This window comes from Streptopelia decaocto, assembly GCF_964273445.1.
Source record: "Streptopelia decaocto genome assembly, chromosome: 4".
Lineage (NCBI taxonomy): Eukaryota > Metazoa > Chordata > Aves > Columbiformes > Columbidae > Streptopelia > Streptopelia decaocto.
The window spans coordinates 297749-315202 of NC_138658.1; the positions used below are offsets into that span (position 1 = coordinate 297749).

Here is a 17454-nt window from a genome sequence, read left to right on the forward strand (position 1 = left end):
GCTCTGGCACACTCTCCTCTTCAGCGGAAAGCCCCTCGCAATTCCTCTGTGCTGCACACAACACACGCCGGGCTGTCAGATGTCCCCTTCCGATACGTACATTGCTGCGGATGCCCCGAGGCAGAGAACGCGAGGTTCCACCTCGCACTGCTCGGCTCCAAGCCTCTCGGAAATCGTCTGCAGAATGCAGAGTTTCTGCGGAACGCTCTGGGCACCAGTTCACCGACAGGGCCCCTGGTCTCAAACTGTGCATGCCAGCGTACTCAGAGCACCCCAAATCCTCTGTTTCCAAGCTGACGATGAGCCAGAGCCCCAGTGCCTCACCTTGTTTCACCTAAAGCACTATTCCTCCTGTCACTGCTGCAGGCTTCACCCTTCACCGACTATGCACAACTCACCTTCTGATATACGGACCACGCCACCAAACCCAGCAAGAATAAACTCTCACAGATGAGTAACTGCAGTGCCCAGTGGACAAATCTGCACCAGCCATCGTGCTGCAGACCCAGCCAATGCACCTGAAAGACCTGAAGGAAGCACCGTAGCAGTACTGTGCACAAGCCCAGAGACCAAACCCAACAACCGCTATAGGGGGACACAACTCTGCACCTTGGCACGAGGTCACTCGGAGTCGGGGACACAACTTCCACCCGGTTTGCTCAGGAAGCGACAAAGCTTTGTATGCTGTGAGACATCTGGCTAGAAATCTCCATCGAATCCCATGAAAAGCACTCCAAGAAGGTGGGGAGTGAATATAACACAGGCTCTAAAGCCAGTGTAGAACTCATGTTTTCCATCCATTTGGGACATCCTGCTAGAAATCCGTCATGCCCATGGATATCAAATCCCCTGTGGGGTACGGGCTGTAGTGAAGACTGCCGGAGGCCAAGACAAGCTTCACCAGGGTCTCTCGGCAGGCTGACCACCAATGCGAGACAAGGCCCCTCACACACACAGGAAAAAACAGAAAGGAAGGGCAACTAAAACACGATGGCAGTTCAGCCTGCTCAGCAGCCTGCTCCCAGACGTGCAGAAAGCAAGAGCAGCAGCTCCATAAGGGTTAAAGGCACCTGCATGATGGAAAACTCAGCAAGGTCCCAAAGAAAACACTGGGGTTTTGGGGAGGGGCGGGGGAAACAGTCCTCCTGCTGTGGGACACCATGTGTGATGGCTGCAGGTCATCCAGCATTCCCAATGGAGACACATGCTGATGGACTCGAGGGCTGGGAGAACGCCCTCATGATGCTCTTTCCCAGCAGAATCTGAGGCTCGCTCGTCTGATGAAACGAGTACAACCTGAGACTGCAGTAACCGAAGGACACAGTGGAGCCTTTGGTCCTTCCTTCTGTTTCACACAGGAGATCTTTCCAGTTTTGGGCAATGCCCCAACACCGCAGGCGTCTCGCAGGGCGTCCAGCACCCCAACAGACAGACCGTGGCTGCCAGAGCTCCCGTTTGCCAGCGCCGGTCCTCGTGCTGGCAATGCTGCTGAAGGACGCAGCCCTGGAAACCATCTCCAGGCTACAGTCAATGATCAGGACGCACGTTTCATCCTCACCTACCAAGAAGAAAAGATGCCTTTGCAGTTAAAAGCTGAGGTTAGGAGGCAAGCGAAGAGAAGTCGACTCCTGGTTCTGATACAAACTTCCTAAGTGACCTTTGGGCAAGTTACCTCATTTCATTTGAGACTTGTAGACACAGGCAATTTCCCAGCACTACATATTAGACTCTGCAAGTCCGTACAGCTTATCTCCAAAAACATCTTTCCCTTGCTTAGTCTTCATCTTTTCTTTTTTCCCATCAACATTACATTAATGCAGCAGACCAGAACACATAATTGCACATTTCTTTTATGAAATAAAGAGCTGCATCTATTGCATTGTCCAGAGGAGAAGCAGCCATACCACAGCCATGGTGCAAGGACAGTAACCAAGTTCTTGCCAGAACGAGGATTTCATAGCACCGTGGAATTAAATTCAATACGAGAAAACCAAAGCCCTTAAAGATGTTTTCAATCTGATGAAGTGAAAAGAAAACACGACACAGAGAAAGGCTGGGATCTCCCGATGCTGTTTCGGGTCCCCAGTTTTTGTTACTGGGGCTGTATGGAAACATCCTGCTGAGAAACTTCTCCTGGAACGTTCATAAGATCTTTCAGGTTGCTTTTAAGTAAAAATTTGCTTTTAAGTAAAGGAAATATTAAAATACTCAGCAAGGAAGCGTAAACAGAAAAATACATATAAAATTTATGAATCCATAAAAGAGTCATTTCGACACAGGAAATCTTATTTCTACAAAGCGTCCAAAATTCTATAACTTACAAGAGAAATCCAAGCCAAAGAATGTGTGGAGGGGAAAGAAATAGCAGAAATAAGTAACCTATTTAACTGTAAGTCTATGTGTTGAATACTGTCTACCTTATGCACACAATAATCCTTCTTTCTACAGCACTAGGTCAACATGAATAAACCAAGAAGCGGGCAGGGACTGGAGATATCACGAGCCTTTCACCTCTGCAGGGCTTGGTGTCATATTTGCTCTACATGACAAGACTGTGGCAATTTCTGACCTGTCCAGCTAATGGTTACAGCTGATATACTGATTATCAGCTGGTCTAACAGAAGCTACTGCTGCCCTTTGCCTGCAAACCCTGCTGGGTTAGTGCCTTGAAGAGCGAAACATCAAGACAGGACAAGGGGTGATGGTTTAAACTAAAGGAGGGAGATTCAGGCCGGACATGAGGAAGGAATTGTTGCCCTGAGGGTGGTGAGAGCCTGGCCCAGGTACCCAGAGAGGGGGTGGATGAACCATCCCTGAGACATCCCAGGCCAGGCTGGACGGGGCTCTGAGCACCCTGAGCTGGTGACGATGTCCCTGTCATGGCAGGGGGGAAATGGGGAGCTGGGAACGTCCCTCCAACACAAACCGTCCTGTGATCCTATGAAAGCCGTGTGACACAGTGCTATGGCTGGGAACACTTTCTCCCTTCTCATCTTCTTCCAGCCTCCTGGACGGGCCTTCCCCATCTTCCTGCCACTGATCTGACAAGCCCTGTGACCATCACCTCTTCAGGTCAAGGCAGTTCCGTGGTTCCTGGGAAGCACTCAGTATATCTGTAGCTGCTAAAGAGCACGAGATGTCTTAACTAACGTAGCACGTCGGAAACACAAACTGAACGGCTGTGCAAATGTTCCTGCAGCAACGTCACCGCAGGAACAGGTGGCCACGCGAAGGCCACCTCTCCTCCACGGTACAGACCGTGTGCCGAAACCTGGGTGTTTAATCCCCCGCCTGCCCACAGGAAAACAACCTGCTCGCTAAACACCGACAGACGCGGGTCACGCTGCTGCTACTCCAGACGCATGGAGCACGCTGCCCCTGAAGCAGCCCGCAGCACTGGAACGGCACCTCGCGCTCGCCTAGAACCCCAGGGGGTTCCGAGCTCCGCCAGCGTGGTCTGGATGAGTTTACCGGGAACTTCATCATCTAACGAAACAAAAGGAGAAGCCCCCAGGGACAGAGGGTGGACACGCCAAGGCTCCAGCATCTTGTGGAGCCCGCGGGTCACTAAGGGCAGGTCCACGCCAGGAACATTTGCCACGTGAGATGGCCAAGACCCAGCGCTGAGCAGAGAGATGTTCCATCATCGCCCGCCCGGCCCCGCCGGGATTTCCGTGATCGAATTTCGCAGGATGCAGCCACTGCAAATGGCTCTTCATTACTCACAAAAGCAATCTAATGAGCCTCCCTGCTCTGATTACGGCTCGCATTTGGTTTGGAGGACGGCAAATGGATAATACTATTTCCTGGAAAAAAATGTTGGCGCGGAAGGACATATTGTCTTGATTAATGCTACTGAGTAATGAGGTTGTTCAGCAATCCTAGATGTTACTTCCTGGCTCCCTCTACCAAAACAAACAATATTTAATTTTACGTCTGCTGAAAAGCATTCGGAACCATGTTTAGAAAAAGAGTCAGTGGCCTTAGACTTAAAGGCTGAAATAGTGAGGCACACGGAGCCCAGTAATGCTGAGGAATGAAGAATAAACTTCTATACAGCTAAGCCACTTTTATCTCCCCATGCTCCAAACAGAATACCCGAGTGTGTGCACACAGTTGTTGACATGGTTATTGATGGGAGTCACTTAAAGTAACTCAAATATACAGACACTGCTGCATTACTAAAGGCAATTAAACTAATGGCAAAACTAGACCATTTTTTCCTTTGTTTTGTGCATGCAAGTGCGGTACAGGTTATAACAGCCATGCAACTTTCCTTCCATACAACGGCTGTGATTCATGCCAGTATTAGTAATGCGCTAGCCACGGACTTCTATTGGGGTACTACATCCCTTCTTACAGCAAATTAATTGACACAGCCTTAGATATGCACATCGGTGATGTGAAAGGCACAACTGGAACTCCAAGGCAAATCCGCTCTGAGGCGACACCAAGAGCAGAATTTGTGCAGTTCTTACCGGGGGTCGGGTCTGCGCATGTGTATGAAACAAAGATATTTATACATTACTACATCTAATACTACTACATAATGCTCGCATACAGCACACGCTCTGGACAGCTATAGCGATAATTTTGCTCTACTATGTTACACAATAAACAATATGCAACTGGATAACTAAGGGTAATATTACTAAGAATTTAAACAAGACTTCAGCTTTTCTATTCTGGTAGATATATACACTCACTGTACAGGCAGCTATGCATATTCAAGCAGTGAATTCAAGTATTTACAAACATAAGATATGTTAATACTTGTGAGACTGTAGATTAATTTGCAACACGAGTCACAATAAATAAAATATTCATATGACGTTTTCCTCGGGACCGTTATGAATTACAAAGCAACATAGAGCGCAACCAGCACGACAGAATTCTATCCCCAAGTTCATCTGAGTGACTGCCCCTCTGCCAGCAGGGCCAGAATTGCACCCTTTGCCTAACGGGAGATTTTAAGAGGAACAGTATGTCCTGCAAAAACGTGCCGAGGAAATCTGCGGTACGTACCCTGTGCGCTGGGGGAGGAAACAAGGTGCAGGTAAAAAACCCCAGGAGTTCAATTTCACATTGATAGCGCTCTCTACCACTGAGTCATAAAGTTAGTGTGTTTGTGGATTTCACAGCTTATAACTTATAGCCAAATTCAGAACCTGAATACGGTTAAGCAGCTACCATGAGTTTTGTTACTTTAAAACCAATAATCCTGAAAAAACACGTGACTGCTGTGCAAGTAACACAATGGAAAGCCACGGAGAGCATCTCCTTTTGGCCCGGTGCTTTCTGTTACGGAACCTCCCGATCTCGCTCCCGCGCAGGGGCTGCGCGCTTACCGGGTGGGCACGGGGACCTCGGTGAGCGCGCCCAGCATGACCGCCTGCTGCAGCCGCACGAAGGCGATGAACGGGCTCTCCAGGAAATCCACCTCCCCCACCAGCACGTTGGAGGCCTCGGCATCGCGGGGCAACTTCTTCATGAACTTATTCTTCAGCTGCGTCAGTGGGAAGAGGAAAATTACATCTTGTTAGGTATGCAGACAGGGAACGTGCAACAAAACTTAGCCCGTTTTCACCCGCATTTCCTCCTTGGTCATAATATATCAACCTGAGCCTATTTTTGTCCAATATGTATCATCCCCACAGAGTCTACTGAGATACAAATGCTAAGAAGATCATTCTCAGAGGAACAATGGCAATAATGGTGCTTGGAGCCAAGACGACGTTGAGAAGACTACACCTCTCGAAGCTGCGGTTTCCACCTACGGCCCTGAAATAAGGGTGTTATTTTGGGGAGAAAAAGGTGCACAGCACGGAGGGAGGTGAGTCCACCCGGGCAGGGTTCCAGGAGGAAGCCCTGCACCGACTCGCTGCCTGCACAGCGAGGACAGGCGCTTTTCACAAGGGAAAGCGCCACTCCAGGACCCGCGGCTGCCGCTGCAGCCACGCCAGCCCGAGGAAGCCAGCGCTGAGCGCCGTCCTCCAGCAGAGCCCGCCAGGAGCGGCTGCTTCTCACCGGGTGCGCGTCTTTGCAAGTTCCAAAGGAAACACTGAGCTTAGCACAAGCTTTGAGGAGTACATTTCCTATGCCCGTAGCTTCTGCCCTCATCTAAAATTTGCTCGAGGTTGTCCAGAGCCATTGTTCCCACTGCCTGTGCAGGCCAGCACACGAGGAGTCGCTGGGCAACAGCAGCAGCCCTGCTGGTTTTGAAACCACACCAGGCCTGAGCAGCAGCCCCGGTGAGAGACGGGCTCGTTGCCGCTTCCCACGTCACCGCCCGAGCCCTCGGCTCTCCCCGGGGGCTGCCACGGCCAGAGCATGCGGCCGAGGGGACAGGGGACACCGTGCCACCACCAGAGACCTCCTGGCCAGGAGAAACACTGCTCTCACTCCTCCTGCAGAATGGTGCCGGCGGCTGCTGCATCCCTCACCTCGCCGGTGTATGAGAGGATGAGAAAGCCTTGGGAAGAGGTGAACCAAGAAGGGGCATCCACGAAGAAAATAAAAGCCCGGGCAGGGATGGAGAAGCCCGCTGGGAAGGAGGGAAAGCGAGGAAGAGGGTGGTTGTGTGAGCCCACCGGTCTGTGTGTGGGTCCTGAGCCAGGAAGGGCTGGGTGGCACAGGAACCCCCTCCAGACAAGCACCCTGTGTTAACGATCCCCCCTCTCGATGAGGCTCCTGGCATTCCGCACGCCAAGGAGGAGGGCTGCGTACGTGTATATATACGTGTGTATGTGCACATGCGTACAACCAACACAACTATTTCTCTGAAGTACAATCACATCTACCCTTAACTCAAGTATTTCACAAAACAGCAACAGAACTATGTGTGGTAGTTGAGGGTAAGGGCACTTTTTAAAATTGACCCGTGTTTTACACAGCCGGTCGGTAACACCAGGAAAGGCAAAGCCGATGGGAGCGACTGTGCCAGCTGCTTTTGCCCCTTTCCCAGGTGGTTTTTCCACCTCCTCAACAGAACAGTTAAATATCCTTGCGCCTCATGCAGCTCGGCCGGCACCCCGCTGCTCCCAAACTCGACCTTAGCACGGAAGTTACCGGAGAAAAAAAGCCCGTTTCAAAGTATCAGCGAGTCCCTAAGTGTTCTGCCCTCACTTTCAACCACGACGCTTCCGGAGAACGACGGGCAGACCGGCCGCGAGAGAAAACCCGAAATCGAGCGTGGCAGAGGCTGCTTTGAGAGACCTGGCCTGGGCACAGGACGGGTTCTTCTGAAATGCAACCACGTAAATACAGATAACGGTATATGAAGTACATACACAGTTCAGCAAATATTTTGTAGTAAAAGAAATTCACCTAAGACACCAAAAAGTCACTTTCTGATTGCTCTGGCAATCTCATTTTCTTACCCAGGTTATTTCGACCTGTGATTCCCAGGATGCCTTTCTAGCCTTGTTCTTTTCCTTAATGACTTCTTCCTCATTAACAATGACAACGGCTGCGCCAGAAACACGACAAAAGGAGCTGCGAAGCCGCCGTGCGCAAACACCGGTGCAAACGCACCGCTCACCCTCAGGCTTGCTCGTACTTCAGCTCTACATTTCAGTGCCTTTGAAAAACACCACCACTTTGTTTTTTATTTTAATAAAAGGTGGTATCTCAAAGCAAAACAATGTAGTTATTTACTATATTGTGTCATATTAAAAAAATTAAGTATTTAACAGACTCTCCTATCAGTTTTTGCTGCCTGATGAGCAAGAAAAGCACATAGCAATATACGTATTTCCACCATATCTGCAGTTTAACCCTTCCTCGTGGCAAGCCCACTGCGAACTGTGGCTGTAAACGTGGTGTATACGCATCCTCTCCTACCTCCTCCAGCCCCGTGTCACCATCGCGTCACCACGACAGCCTGTCACAGCGGAGCGGAAACAACCCCAGAGCCTCTGATCCAGACAGAGCTCCCCCGGCTCCAGGACACGCACGGAGCCCTTTTCGGACTCGAAAAAGGAGCACCACGACAAAAACAGCACTCCTAGAAACACAGGAAATGGACAGAAATATCTTTTTCGATTGCTGCCTTTTGCAGATGAGGCAGTTGCTACTTGACTGTCACAGTCACAGACATGGAATAGCTTGGGGCACTCTGAGCATCCTCCAGGGAGCTGCAGGAATAAACACAGCCTTCTCTTTTTATACGCTCAGCATTAGATGAATGTAACAGGTGAAAGGACTCAGCCCACGGTTCATTCAAAATGGCAACTGGCTTATGAGAAGCTAATAAACATGTTCTGATGTGTGGCTTTAATTATTATCTGTGAAACAAAATTAATAGTAACTGTAAGCTTAAGAGGTCTCAAATTTTTCTTTGCCTTTCCCCTGAATTATTAATTAGGTCAAGCAGCCCAGCAAGGCTCCCACAGCCTTGGCCACGCTCCTGGGGGCCACCACTGTCCCCATCGTCATCCCAGGCTGCTGAAGTCCCCGGCTGGCCCGGCACCCGGCCCGCGGCCTCGCAGCCCGGAGGGGCTTCCGAGCGTGCCCGGATCCGAGACGGCTTTGTCTTTAACTTCAGCAGCAGCATTCATTGGAAGCTGAAGGCTTTTGAAAATGCTGCCCTCGGTGGGTTCCCAAACCTCCCCGTCGCCCTGGGTGATCTCTGGAGATGCTCGGCGTTTTCTGGCTGAGAGTGAATGGCGAGGGGGGATGTCCTGCCAGGAGCACAAAGCGGGTGACGTGAAGCTGGGCTATGAATCCACAACGAGCGCTGTGCTGAGCTTTGCCGGGCGACTTGAGGAACTCCAAAAATGGAAAAAAGTCTCATGGAAAAGCATGAATTATTGATGCAGCAGGAAAAAAAACGCTGGAACAATCCTATTCCTATATGCTTCAGTCAGGATTTCCACCAGAGAATGTATTAAATAAGCATCAAGGAGGCCTGTGGAGGAAGCCTGGAAAAGCTCTACTAGTACATGAACAGCATCTTTGGGGGAAACCGGGAATAAATGACACCAGGAAGGTGGCAACTCTGCAATAACGTTCAGCTTTGCTGAACAAGCCTGTATTCGCCCAGCCCCACGTGCCTTCCCGAACCAGAACCAACAAGCAGGTTCCTCACGTCCCGCGGCCGATCGGCTCCTGAGGCTGAGGGTACCGGCCCCTCCGTCCAGCACATCAAAACGCATGACTGATTTTCAAGAGATAACCATTACACTGTGGGGTTTTCTTCTCCTCCAAATGAGTTTTGCAGCACCACTCAACATTTTCTTGAATCATTTATCAGGCAGGTGATGGGAAAGGTGCAGCCAGCACTTACAGTCCATCCTGAACCATTCCCTGAAGAAGCTTCAGCAGGATTCGAGTCCTCAGCAGCCCCCGAGAACACGGAGGGAGGCGAAGCGGGGGCGAGGCCACGCGGTGCAAGCGCCCGCTTCACTTGCCCGGCTCTCTGCTAAACCAAGCATCATCCCAACCTGACCTCTAATGTTACGTTAAAGGCCACAGATCTCCAACACGGTACTTGTGAAAAGGCACGGCAACCTGAAAATCACAGTCTCCCTAAATGTATTTTAACACCGTTATTATCATCAGACACTTGAGACTTATCGGGAACGAAAGCGATTCTGAAGCACACGCTGCTTTCATTGCGCCTCCGGTTTGCTCTCGGTCACGTCTCTGTGCCGCAGACCTCGCGGCCTCGTCCTCCCAACGCCGCGGCCCCTGCAGAAGAAATGGCGGCACAACCAAGCGCACAGCTGCCCAAAAACCAGGAGCGCGAAAGGGAGCATCTGGAAAAGACACACGTGGCTCCTGCCTGTGACCCCGGCAAACTGTGCAAAGCAATTTGTGAGCTTGTCCAAGGCAAGAGAACACCCAAGGCAAGTGAAACTCCATTAAATGAGTCATTAGCTAAAGCATCAGAAACCAAAGCTAACCAGAAACCCATGATGCAGCACTAAAATTAAAACCAGAGAAGCCCTTCAGCTAGTCACATTACTGTAATGACGCTCCAGGCTTTGCTAAACAGCCTGCAAGGAACATGCAGGCGCTGATCTTCGGAAAAACCTGGTTGTTCCCCGACTAAAGCCTCTGGCTGCGTGAGCTGAAGTTCGGGTAAAACACCCACCTGCCCGGGAACGGTCTCCTTTGAACGTGAGGGTACAGGGCAGTGAAAGCCTGAAATGAGCTGCTCTTTGGGGACCGAGCTCTGCAGCAGGACAGCAGCAATGGCGACCTCTGCACGGACGCCTGGGTGCGCCCGGCGCTGCCACCGCTGGCTGCGCTGCCACCCCCCACCCACCGTCCCGCTGGCTTCTGAGTGCCAGCCGCGTTAACGGGACACAGCTACACACTCACATGCCACCTTACACCTGTTGTACCTCAAGGTAAAGCTTCTGCAGCTACGTCTTGCTTGAAAAACCAGCCTATGAGAAAGAAGGGCAGGGACAGAAGAAAACGCATCGGCGAGGCGTGAGCTGCCGAGCTGTGTGAGCCGTTGTGCCACGGGCAGAGCAGGCGCCTCGATGGGCTGTCCGCGCTGCGCCCACCCGACAGCGCCCGCCGTCCGCAGCCGGGGAGCCCCGTGTGCCCAGCAAAGGGACAAACAGCAGACTGGGCCTAACAGCATTACACAGCTACGCTACAAAACTAATAATCCCTGTCTCATCCCTCCAGCAACAATATTAACAAACCAAAATCATAACGAACCCCTCATCCATTCCACCTAAGGAAGCTATGAAAAGATACTTATTTCATAACCCGCCACCCCGTAGCCGTGAAGGATCTGAGGTGTGACCTTGAATTCCCCTTCCCATTGGCAGCGTTTAATTGCTGTCGTCAGCGGAACAAAGCGACCAAAGCAAACACCACCGCATGAAAAATTGAGAATGCCGTCTATCTGGCAAAAACCAAGCTTGTGGTTTCCAGGCTTGGAAAAGCAAAGCTACCGGGGTTATCCCGATCCAGCAGGGAAAATCTTCCACTCCTCCTCTTCTCCATCACGCCCTTCATCACTTTAGAAATCTCCCTCCTCTTCCCCAAGCCCCTGTTTCCAAGCCGAAGACCCCTAGATTATATTTAATGTGTCCAGCAGAGTCCATCCCAAGCCCGTCCTCTTCACCCTGCCACATGCCGTTTCTGCCTTCACCACATCCATCGTCCTTCAACACCGCAGTGGTAACACCAGCCAGGGCGGGGCGGCCGGGCGCCGGCTCTGCCGCGGGCTGCAGCTCCCGCTGGCTCCCGGTGCCGCCAGAAGCCCGGCGGGCACGGCACGGCCGCGGCGGAAACCAAACCGCTGAACGCGGCAAACGGCAAAACCCAGCAGTTAGGGTAAGGCCTGATCGTGCAGATCGCCGTCACAGCCTAGCTGCACTCGCGGTGCTTGGTGTAACGGAAGGCTTCACGCTCCCTGATCTGGGGAGAAGGGATCCAGGCCCCCAAACTCCTGTTACGTCGCAGCCAAGCACGGGGGATCTGGTTCTATGATTCTCGTGGGGTTCCCACACTTGAGCACAAACACATGGTGTTCCTGTACTTGAGAAAGGCTAATTCCCCCAGGAATTTCAATCTGCCTCTCCAGCTCTGTTCTCCCGTCTGTTCAGATGCATGCTCGTGACAGCCTTCCCGTGAGCTGTCCTCACCTAAAGGGAAACCTTCAGCGCTCTGCACTTGGGCTGCGCACGGAACTCACCGCCCAGGAACGCTGATACTGTGCGGGGAGAAACCTCGCACGCAGAACTGCCCTCTGCATCCAGAAAAAAGGCCGAAGTAAATGAAATTCCAGTTAACTAAACTTCCTAGAAACATCTCCTTTCCTTCAGAAAAGTGGCAGCGAGCTGGGTGGGAAGACAAGTCACTTTCATTTCAGCTCCATGGAGTGAAAGTAGGTCACCCAGGCTGACAGCCCCAGGACCTGGGGATCTCTGCTTGTGACGCAGGGACGAGGAGACCTTGTTCCAACAGGAGAAGCAGGCAGTCACTCCCACCATTCACCACCGGACCTCGCTCCCCGCAGCGGGAGCCCTCAGCACCCTGCCCATGGGCCCCAGGAACGGCAGGAGCGCTCCTCTCAACAAGGCCAGTTTCTTTTCTGGCTTTCGAGCTGGCTTTGCCAGGGATTCCCCGTTGATATGGAAACACCATTTGGAATAAACAGTGCACACAGCACAACAAATAAGAAGAGGTTTGTGCCTCTCTCTGACTGACCATATTCATTCAGAGCTGTTCTTTGTCCCATATACAAGCCCTTGCATATGTGATAACACCAGGTCAGTTAACTTCCCCTATACCGACATACATTTTCTACCTGCTACTGCATCAGTTCAGTGGCAACAGGTCTCTGATAAAACAGGTTGTATTTCTTTAACTGCCCTCTTCATTCCACAGCCTGAGCATCAGAGAAGTCACAGTGGTTCGGCCATTGGGAGCTGCCAAGGACACTGTCACAAAGCCCAACCGAAGGATTTCTCCCAGGACAGGAACAGAAACGCTCTCAGCGTTGGGAACACGGACTGCCCGCGGTCCGCTCGCGGCACAGCAACCAGGGCTGCTCGAGGCTGCACTCCACTCTTCAATTAACCTTCATTCACAGACAAAGCTCTGACCTTTGAGCTGCAAAAATAATTTCAAACTATTCTCAAATGATTAAACCCGATGTAGAAGCTAACTCCCAAGCTGTGCTGTAACGCCATCCACAGCAACCCGACCCCTGAGTACTGCAAAGAGGATTAAAACCTTGTGCTCTCCAAAAGGTCGCTCAAGCAGAGAAAGGATGCTCCTTGAGCTGAGGAAGGAGCGCCTTTAACACACAGCACCAGCCTGGAGCGTGCGCTGGCGCCGGCGGCGGGGCAGGCGCGGTGCGGACGCTGCCGCGGCAGCTGCACCGCGCTGCTCCTCCGCACCCGCCTCGGGAACCCGCTCGGACAAAGAGCTGCTGTGAGCTGGCCGGAGCTCAGACGAGCAATCAGAGCTAGCAAGTGGCTCAGAGACATAACCGTAGCAGAAAAGCTTATTTGCATTAAATATATAGATGTGCAACCTGGCAAAGACACTTGTAAAAAAGCAGATGTGTTCGATCCTTTCTAAGTATATCTGGTTTAACAATTTAAGGCATGAAGATGACCACTTTAAATTTATCTAAGCTGAATTTTTACCATGCATTTTCAACATGCCTGTCCCTTTTCCTGCAGCAGGCTAATGCAAACTCTTGGACCGTGTACGGGCAAGCTCAGCGCAGCAGGAAAAGCGCCAGGAACCAGCCAGCCCGACCCAAACAAGCTGTGGAAATGTATACACATGTGGACATGTCCAGGTTTGCTGCAGAGCCCATCCGAAGCACCTGCTTCTTCTAGACCCACCTCTTCTGTAGGCCAGATTCGGCTAAAGCAGGAGGCTGTGCTTTTTTCACAGCTCAAGGAACCTTAATTAAGTCTTTCAGTTTCATACCATTCAATATGGTGTTTAGTGAGTAACTCGTGTGGCTTTCAGGAGCTGGAGGAATCCCGTGCCTGGGAAGCCCTGGTCGTGCCGACACGGCTGCAGCGCCGCTGCTGCGCGGCGCGACCGAGCCTGGCGAGAGCAGCGGCTCAGGCGCCGCTTCGTTACTGGGAAAACAGAAAAGACAGAGAAATCGTCCAGAGGGCCGCTGCCTCTGCTCGTCTGTCCAGCTGCAAATGACCAGGACATTAACGGCAGCCAACGCCTCATAAATAAGACAAATGAAGGCAAATCCCTTCTCCACATCGCTGTCTCAGAAGAAGTGTTCTGCCAACACAAATACAACGAAAGAGAGCACACCTCCTCTTCCCTAATGATCCTGTAAACTGCCAAAATGTCAAGGAAGCCCACAGCAAAAAACCAGCAAAGTCAAAATTCGGTGGCCTTTACTGAATCTATTGATCATCAGAGCGGTTTGAGTCAGCGTCTGAAAGACTCTCCGGGTGCTGACCCAGGCTCTGCTGCAATCTCTACCACGGCACAAGGGACGGAGCTGCCATTCTTACGGCACAGAAGAGCCGCTCCATGCAAACCATCCAAGCGCAGCAGCCACAGCCCCGTCTCGGCCGCGCGGAGCCGTGCGGGTGCTCAGAGCGGCAGAGCCACGGCCGGAGCCAGGACTCGAGCCTCTTGTTCAGCCACGGGACAACGGCAAACCCTTCTTCATCCAGTCTCAAACACAAGGAAGAGAATCACACAAAGCCAGTGGACATACTCTAACCCCACAATTTGCCATGAAGCAATCTCTCCACTAAAGCCACTAATATAACTGCTTATCACACGCCGATAAAGACTTCATGTCAATGGGGAAAGACGGAATACAGAAGCGAATAACAGTACATTGGAACTGGTTTTAGAGGACAAAATGACAGCAAAAAATAGTACAATGATCCTAAAATTACTGAAGAACAAGCCAAGCACACGTCTTAACTCGTGCTGCAGGACAGTGGGTCGGCTGCAGAGCCCCGAGCTCGGACCCTCTTTGCTCCGGCGTTCACGGAACGGGCAGCACCATCACGGCTGGTCCTTTGGAAAGAGCTGAGGGTTCTCTGCCCTTTCCCAAGAGGGATCCTAAGTTCATTTTCTTTGTGAAAAGAGCTTAATGGTTACCCTGTAAGAAGATTAACTCTGAAAAGTGTATTAAGAAGGCAAAGGGTATGAGAAAAAACAAAACAAATGCAAGATCAAAGTAAATCCAAAGAAAGCATAAAACCCAGCCCTTCCCTAAGGGTAGAGGAACCAACCTCACAAAGCTTAGCATGGGTAAATCTGAGTGCTGTCTATGACTTTTATAAACCCACATCTCATTATTACCACCTGCTGTCGCTGTGTCCGAGACCACTGTAAATACCTTCTCTCTGTGTGGCTCTCCTCCGTTCTATCTTCCAGCTCATCTCTGCGCTCAGCAAGAAAGCCCCTGAGCTGACGGGGACGTCTCACCAGGTCCCGCATCTGCGTCCTGAAGCCGAGACCCGCCGCTCAGCATCGGTGCCCCGGTCCCGGGCGCGCTGAGGGCCGCTGCTCACCGCCCCGATCGCTCACTGCTCCTGTCCCCGGAGGAGGCCGACCCAGCTGCCACCTCCTCCAGCACGCGTCTGCCTCGAAAACCAGCAGCTTACCCGCTATCTCCGCACGCGTTCTGCGGGACCGACAGAACCGTCCATCGGTCCTTGCAAACCTCACGGAGGGCACCCCCAGGGAGGAGCCTCTCACAGATCTCGGGGAGCACCAAAGCACGTCCAGTGCTCTCCAGGACCCTCCAGTGCCGTGCCCTCAGCTGGTCCCGAGCAGGTTCAACACCTCTCCGTCCCGCTGCGCCAGAAGCGCCCACCTCACCCCGGTGCTGCCATGGCACGGACCTGTGAAGGCACAAGTGCGCCCGTCTGAGCTTAAACCTCTTAACAGAAGCGTCTGTGTCAGGAGGGCTGCTGCAGACAGCCAGGCAACTGGCCAAGAGGCAAGTGGCCCACCTGCAACCTGAACCGACTCCGCAACTCCAGCTCTGCAGGGACTGAAACATCAGCTCAGAACAGGCTGGACATAGAGAAGTGTCTGTGTGGAGGAACCCATCTGGGCTTCTGCCGTTGTAGCTGACATCCCAGCTGCTTGCTGCTCCCTTCACGGATTATCTAGAAAACAAACCCAAGCCCAAGCCAGCTGAAAGCAGCCTTGCCGGGGTGACCGGCCAAGCACTGCCACTCCACGAGGAGACAGAAGCGGGCGAGTGCGTTAGATAACACACCAGCACATTCCACTCTCCCGCAGAGAGCTTCCCCCGTCCTGAGCGTCCCCTGCCCTTTTCTGGCCTGGTTGTGTTCCCTCTACCCTGAGTCCATCCTTGGAAATCCCCAGTTGTCAGGAACATGGAAATAAATGGAACAATTCAGCACTTTTGAGAGTCATAGCCCCCACTTAGTAAACTCGAGTGCCTGCAGTAACACTCGTCTCAGTACTGCCCCGCACCTGCACAGGACCTGCACAGAACCTGGCCCCGGCAGGTCCGCACGCCAGGCAAACGACCCACGAGTGGTGAGGCAACCACAGCGTGCCGAGGTCTGCTCCTGCTTCAGCTCCCTCGGAGAATGACCCCAAACAAACCCTGCAAAGACACACCAGGGTCCTACGACGAGAGACAGCAGCTTTCAGCCAGGACCTTACAACACACAGGGGAAAGGAGCAGGGAAGCCAGAGGGTGATGCTCAGGACCAGCTGGCTGTTCCACAGTATGCAAGGGAACTGTTGCTAAGCAGACAGAGCGTCTCGGGATGGAGGAAGTCAAAGATCACCGAGGGTGGAGGCTGGCAGCCGGGTAAGACCCGCAGGTACGCTAAAAACGCTGGACAGGACGGCTGCTTGCGAACGCTGCAGCTGCTGCGGGGTGAGGGTCCCGCTCCCGCTGCAGGGCCGCACAGGGCAAGAGCTGCTCCGGGGCACGGCCCCGCGTCCCCTCCTCGCACGCAGGTGACCATCACAAACCCCACGCTGCTGGGCTAAATAAAGGCAGGGCCTGAGGTCACGCTGCACCTACAAAGCGCTGGCCACCAGCACTGCTCTGGTCAAGGGAGAGACAGAAAGAAATAAAAGGCAAAACATTTTCTGAAGAGCACGTTTCACAGTTTGAAGAGAGATCATCCAGAAGCTCTATCTGAATTTTACCAATTCCGCTCAATAAGAACCTACTGAAACACAGATTAGAGGAGTATTCTGCTTATAATGTCATTACATTGTTGACCGGATCATTCCAGTTAGTATTGAAGGTTGCAGAACAGAAAATAAGGATGTAGGTGGGCAGAAAAGTTACTAAGGTATGTAGAGGTCTGTACAAAGCCTGTCTCCTTTACCTTTGCAAAACCAGCGACTGATTAACAAGCTCGGGGCCCAGCCCCGCTCCAAGCAAGGCGTGTAAGCTGAGAGCAGCCTGTCGCAGCTCAGAGCCAGGCTGGCTGCTCACGCAAAGAAGGAAAACATGGAACAGCTCCTTCCTGCAGCAAATCTGTATTTCACTATATGGCCTCGTCAATCGCCAGGCTTCCAGATGGGATACCCAAATAACGATAGCCAGTCACTCCGCTGTCCAGGCAAGAAAATCTGTTCTCCTTCCAGCTTCTGTTGCCATCCCACCATGCGTTATTGCTTCGTCTCCCGTACACAGCGCTGAGCTCCGCTCAGGAAACTCGCCCGGCATCATCACAATTTTGCAAACTTCATCGAGACACAAGTTTCAGTCAATCAGTAACAAGAACTGAGATCCAAGGTGGTTTTCTCAGGCTGGCTTCGAAAAGCGTGCAGTACAAGGGTTCCATTGTGCAAAGTTCATCGGCAGGACACGGGCTAATTAATTAAGCAGCTTTTTGGAGCTCTGTAGTTTTCAAGTAACGGTTTTTGCTATAAACAGTCGGGCATTATTTACATTGAAAGCTAGAAACTTTGGAGTGCCCTTCCAAACTGGATTTGCTAACAGAACTCACTATTGGCACTGCCAAAACA

At 52.0% G+C, this 17454-nt stretch overlaps 1 protein-coding gene across 8 annotated transcripts in view; it reads right to left on the minus strand.

Annotated features, from left to right (window-relative positions):
- Window positions 1-17454, minus strand: part of SLC4A4 (solute carrier family 4 member 4) — a 182786-nt gene that overhangs the window by 65102 nt on the left and 100230 nt on the right. For all 8 annotated transcript variants that reach the window (XR_014184009.1, XR_014184010.1, XR_014184011.1 and 5 more), the window contains one exon: window positions 5349-5506. Coding sequence is in view for 5 of the 8 variants with exons in the window: in XM_082052103.1 (XP_081908229.1) it covers window positions 5349-5506 (158 nt within the window). In the remaining 3 variants the exon portion in view is untranslated. The remainder of the gene's footprint in view (window positions 1-5348; window positions 5507-17454) is intronic.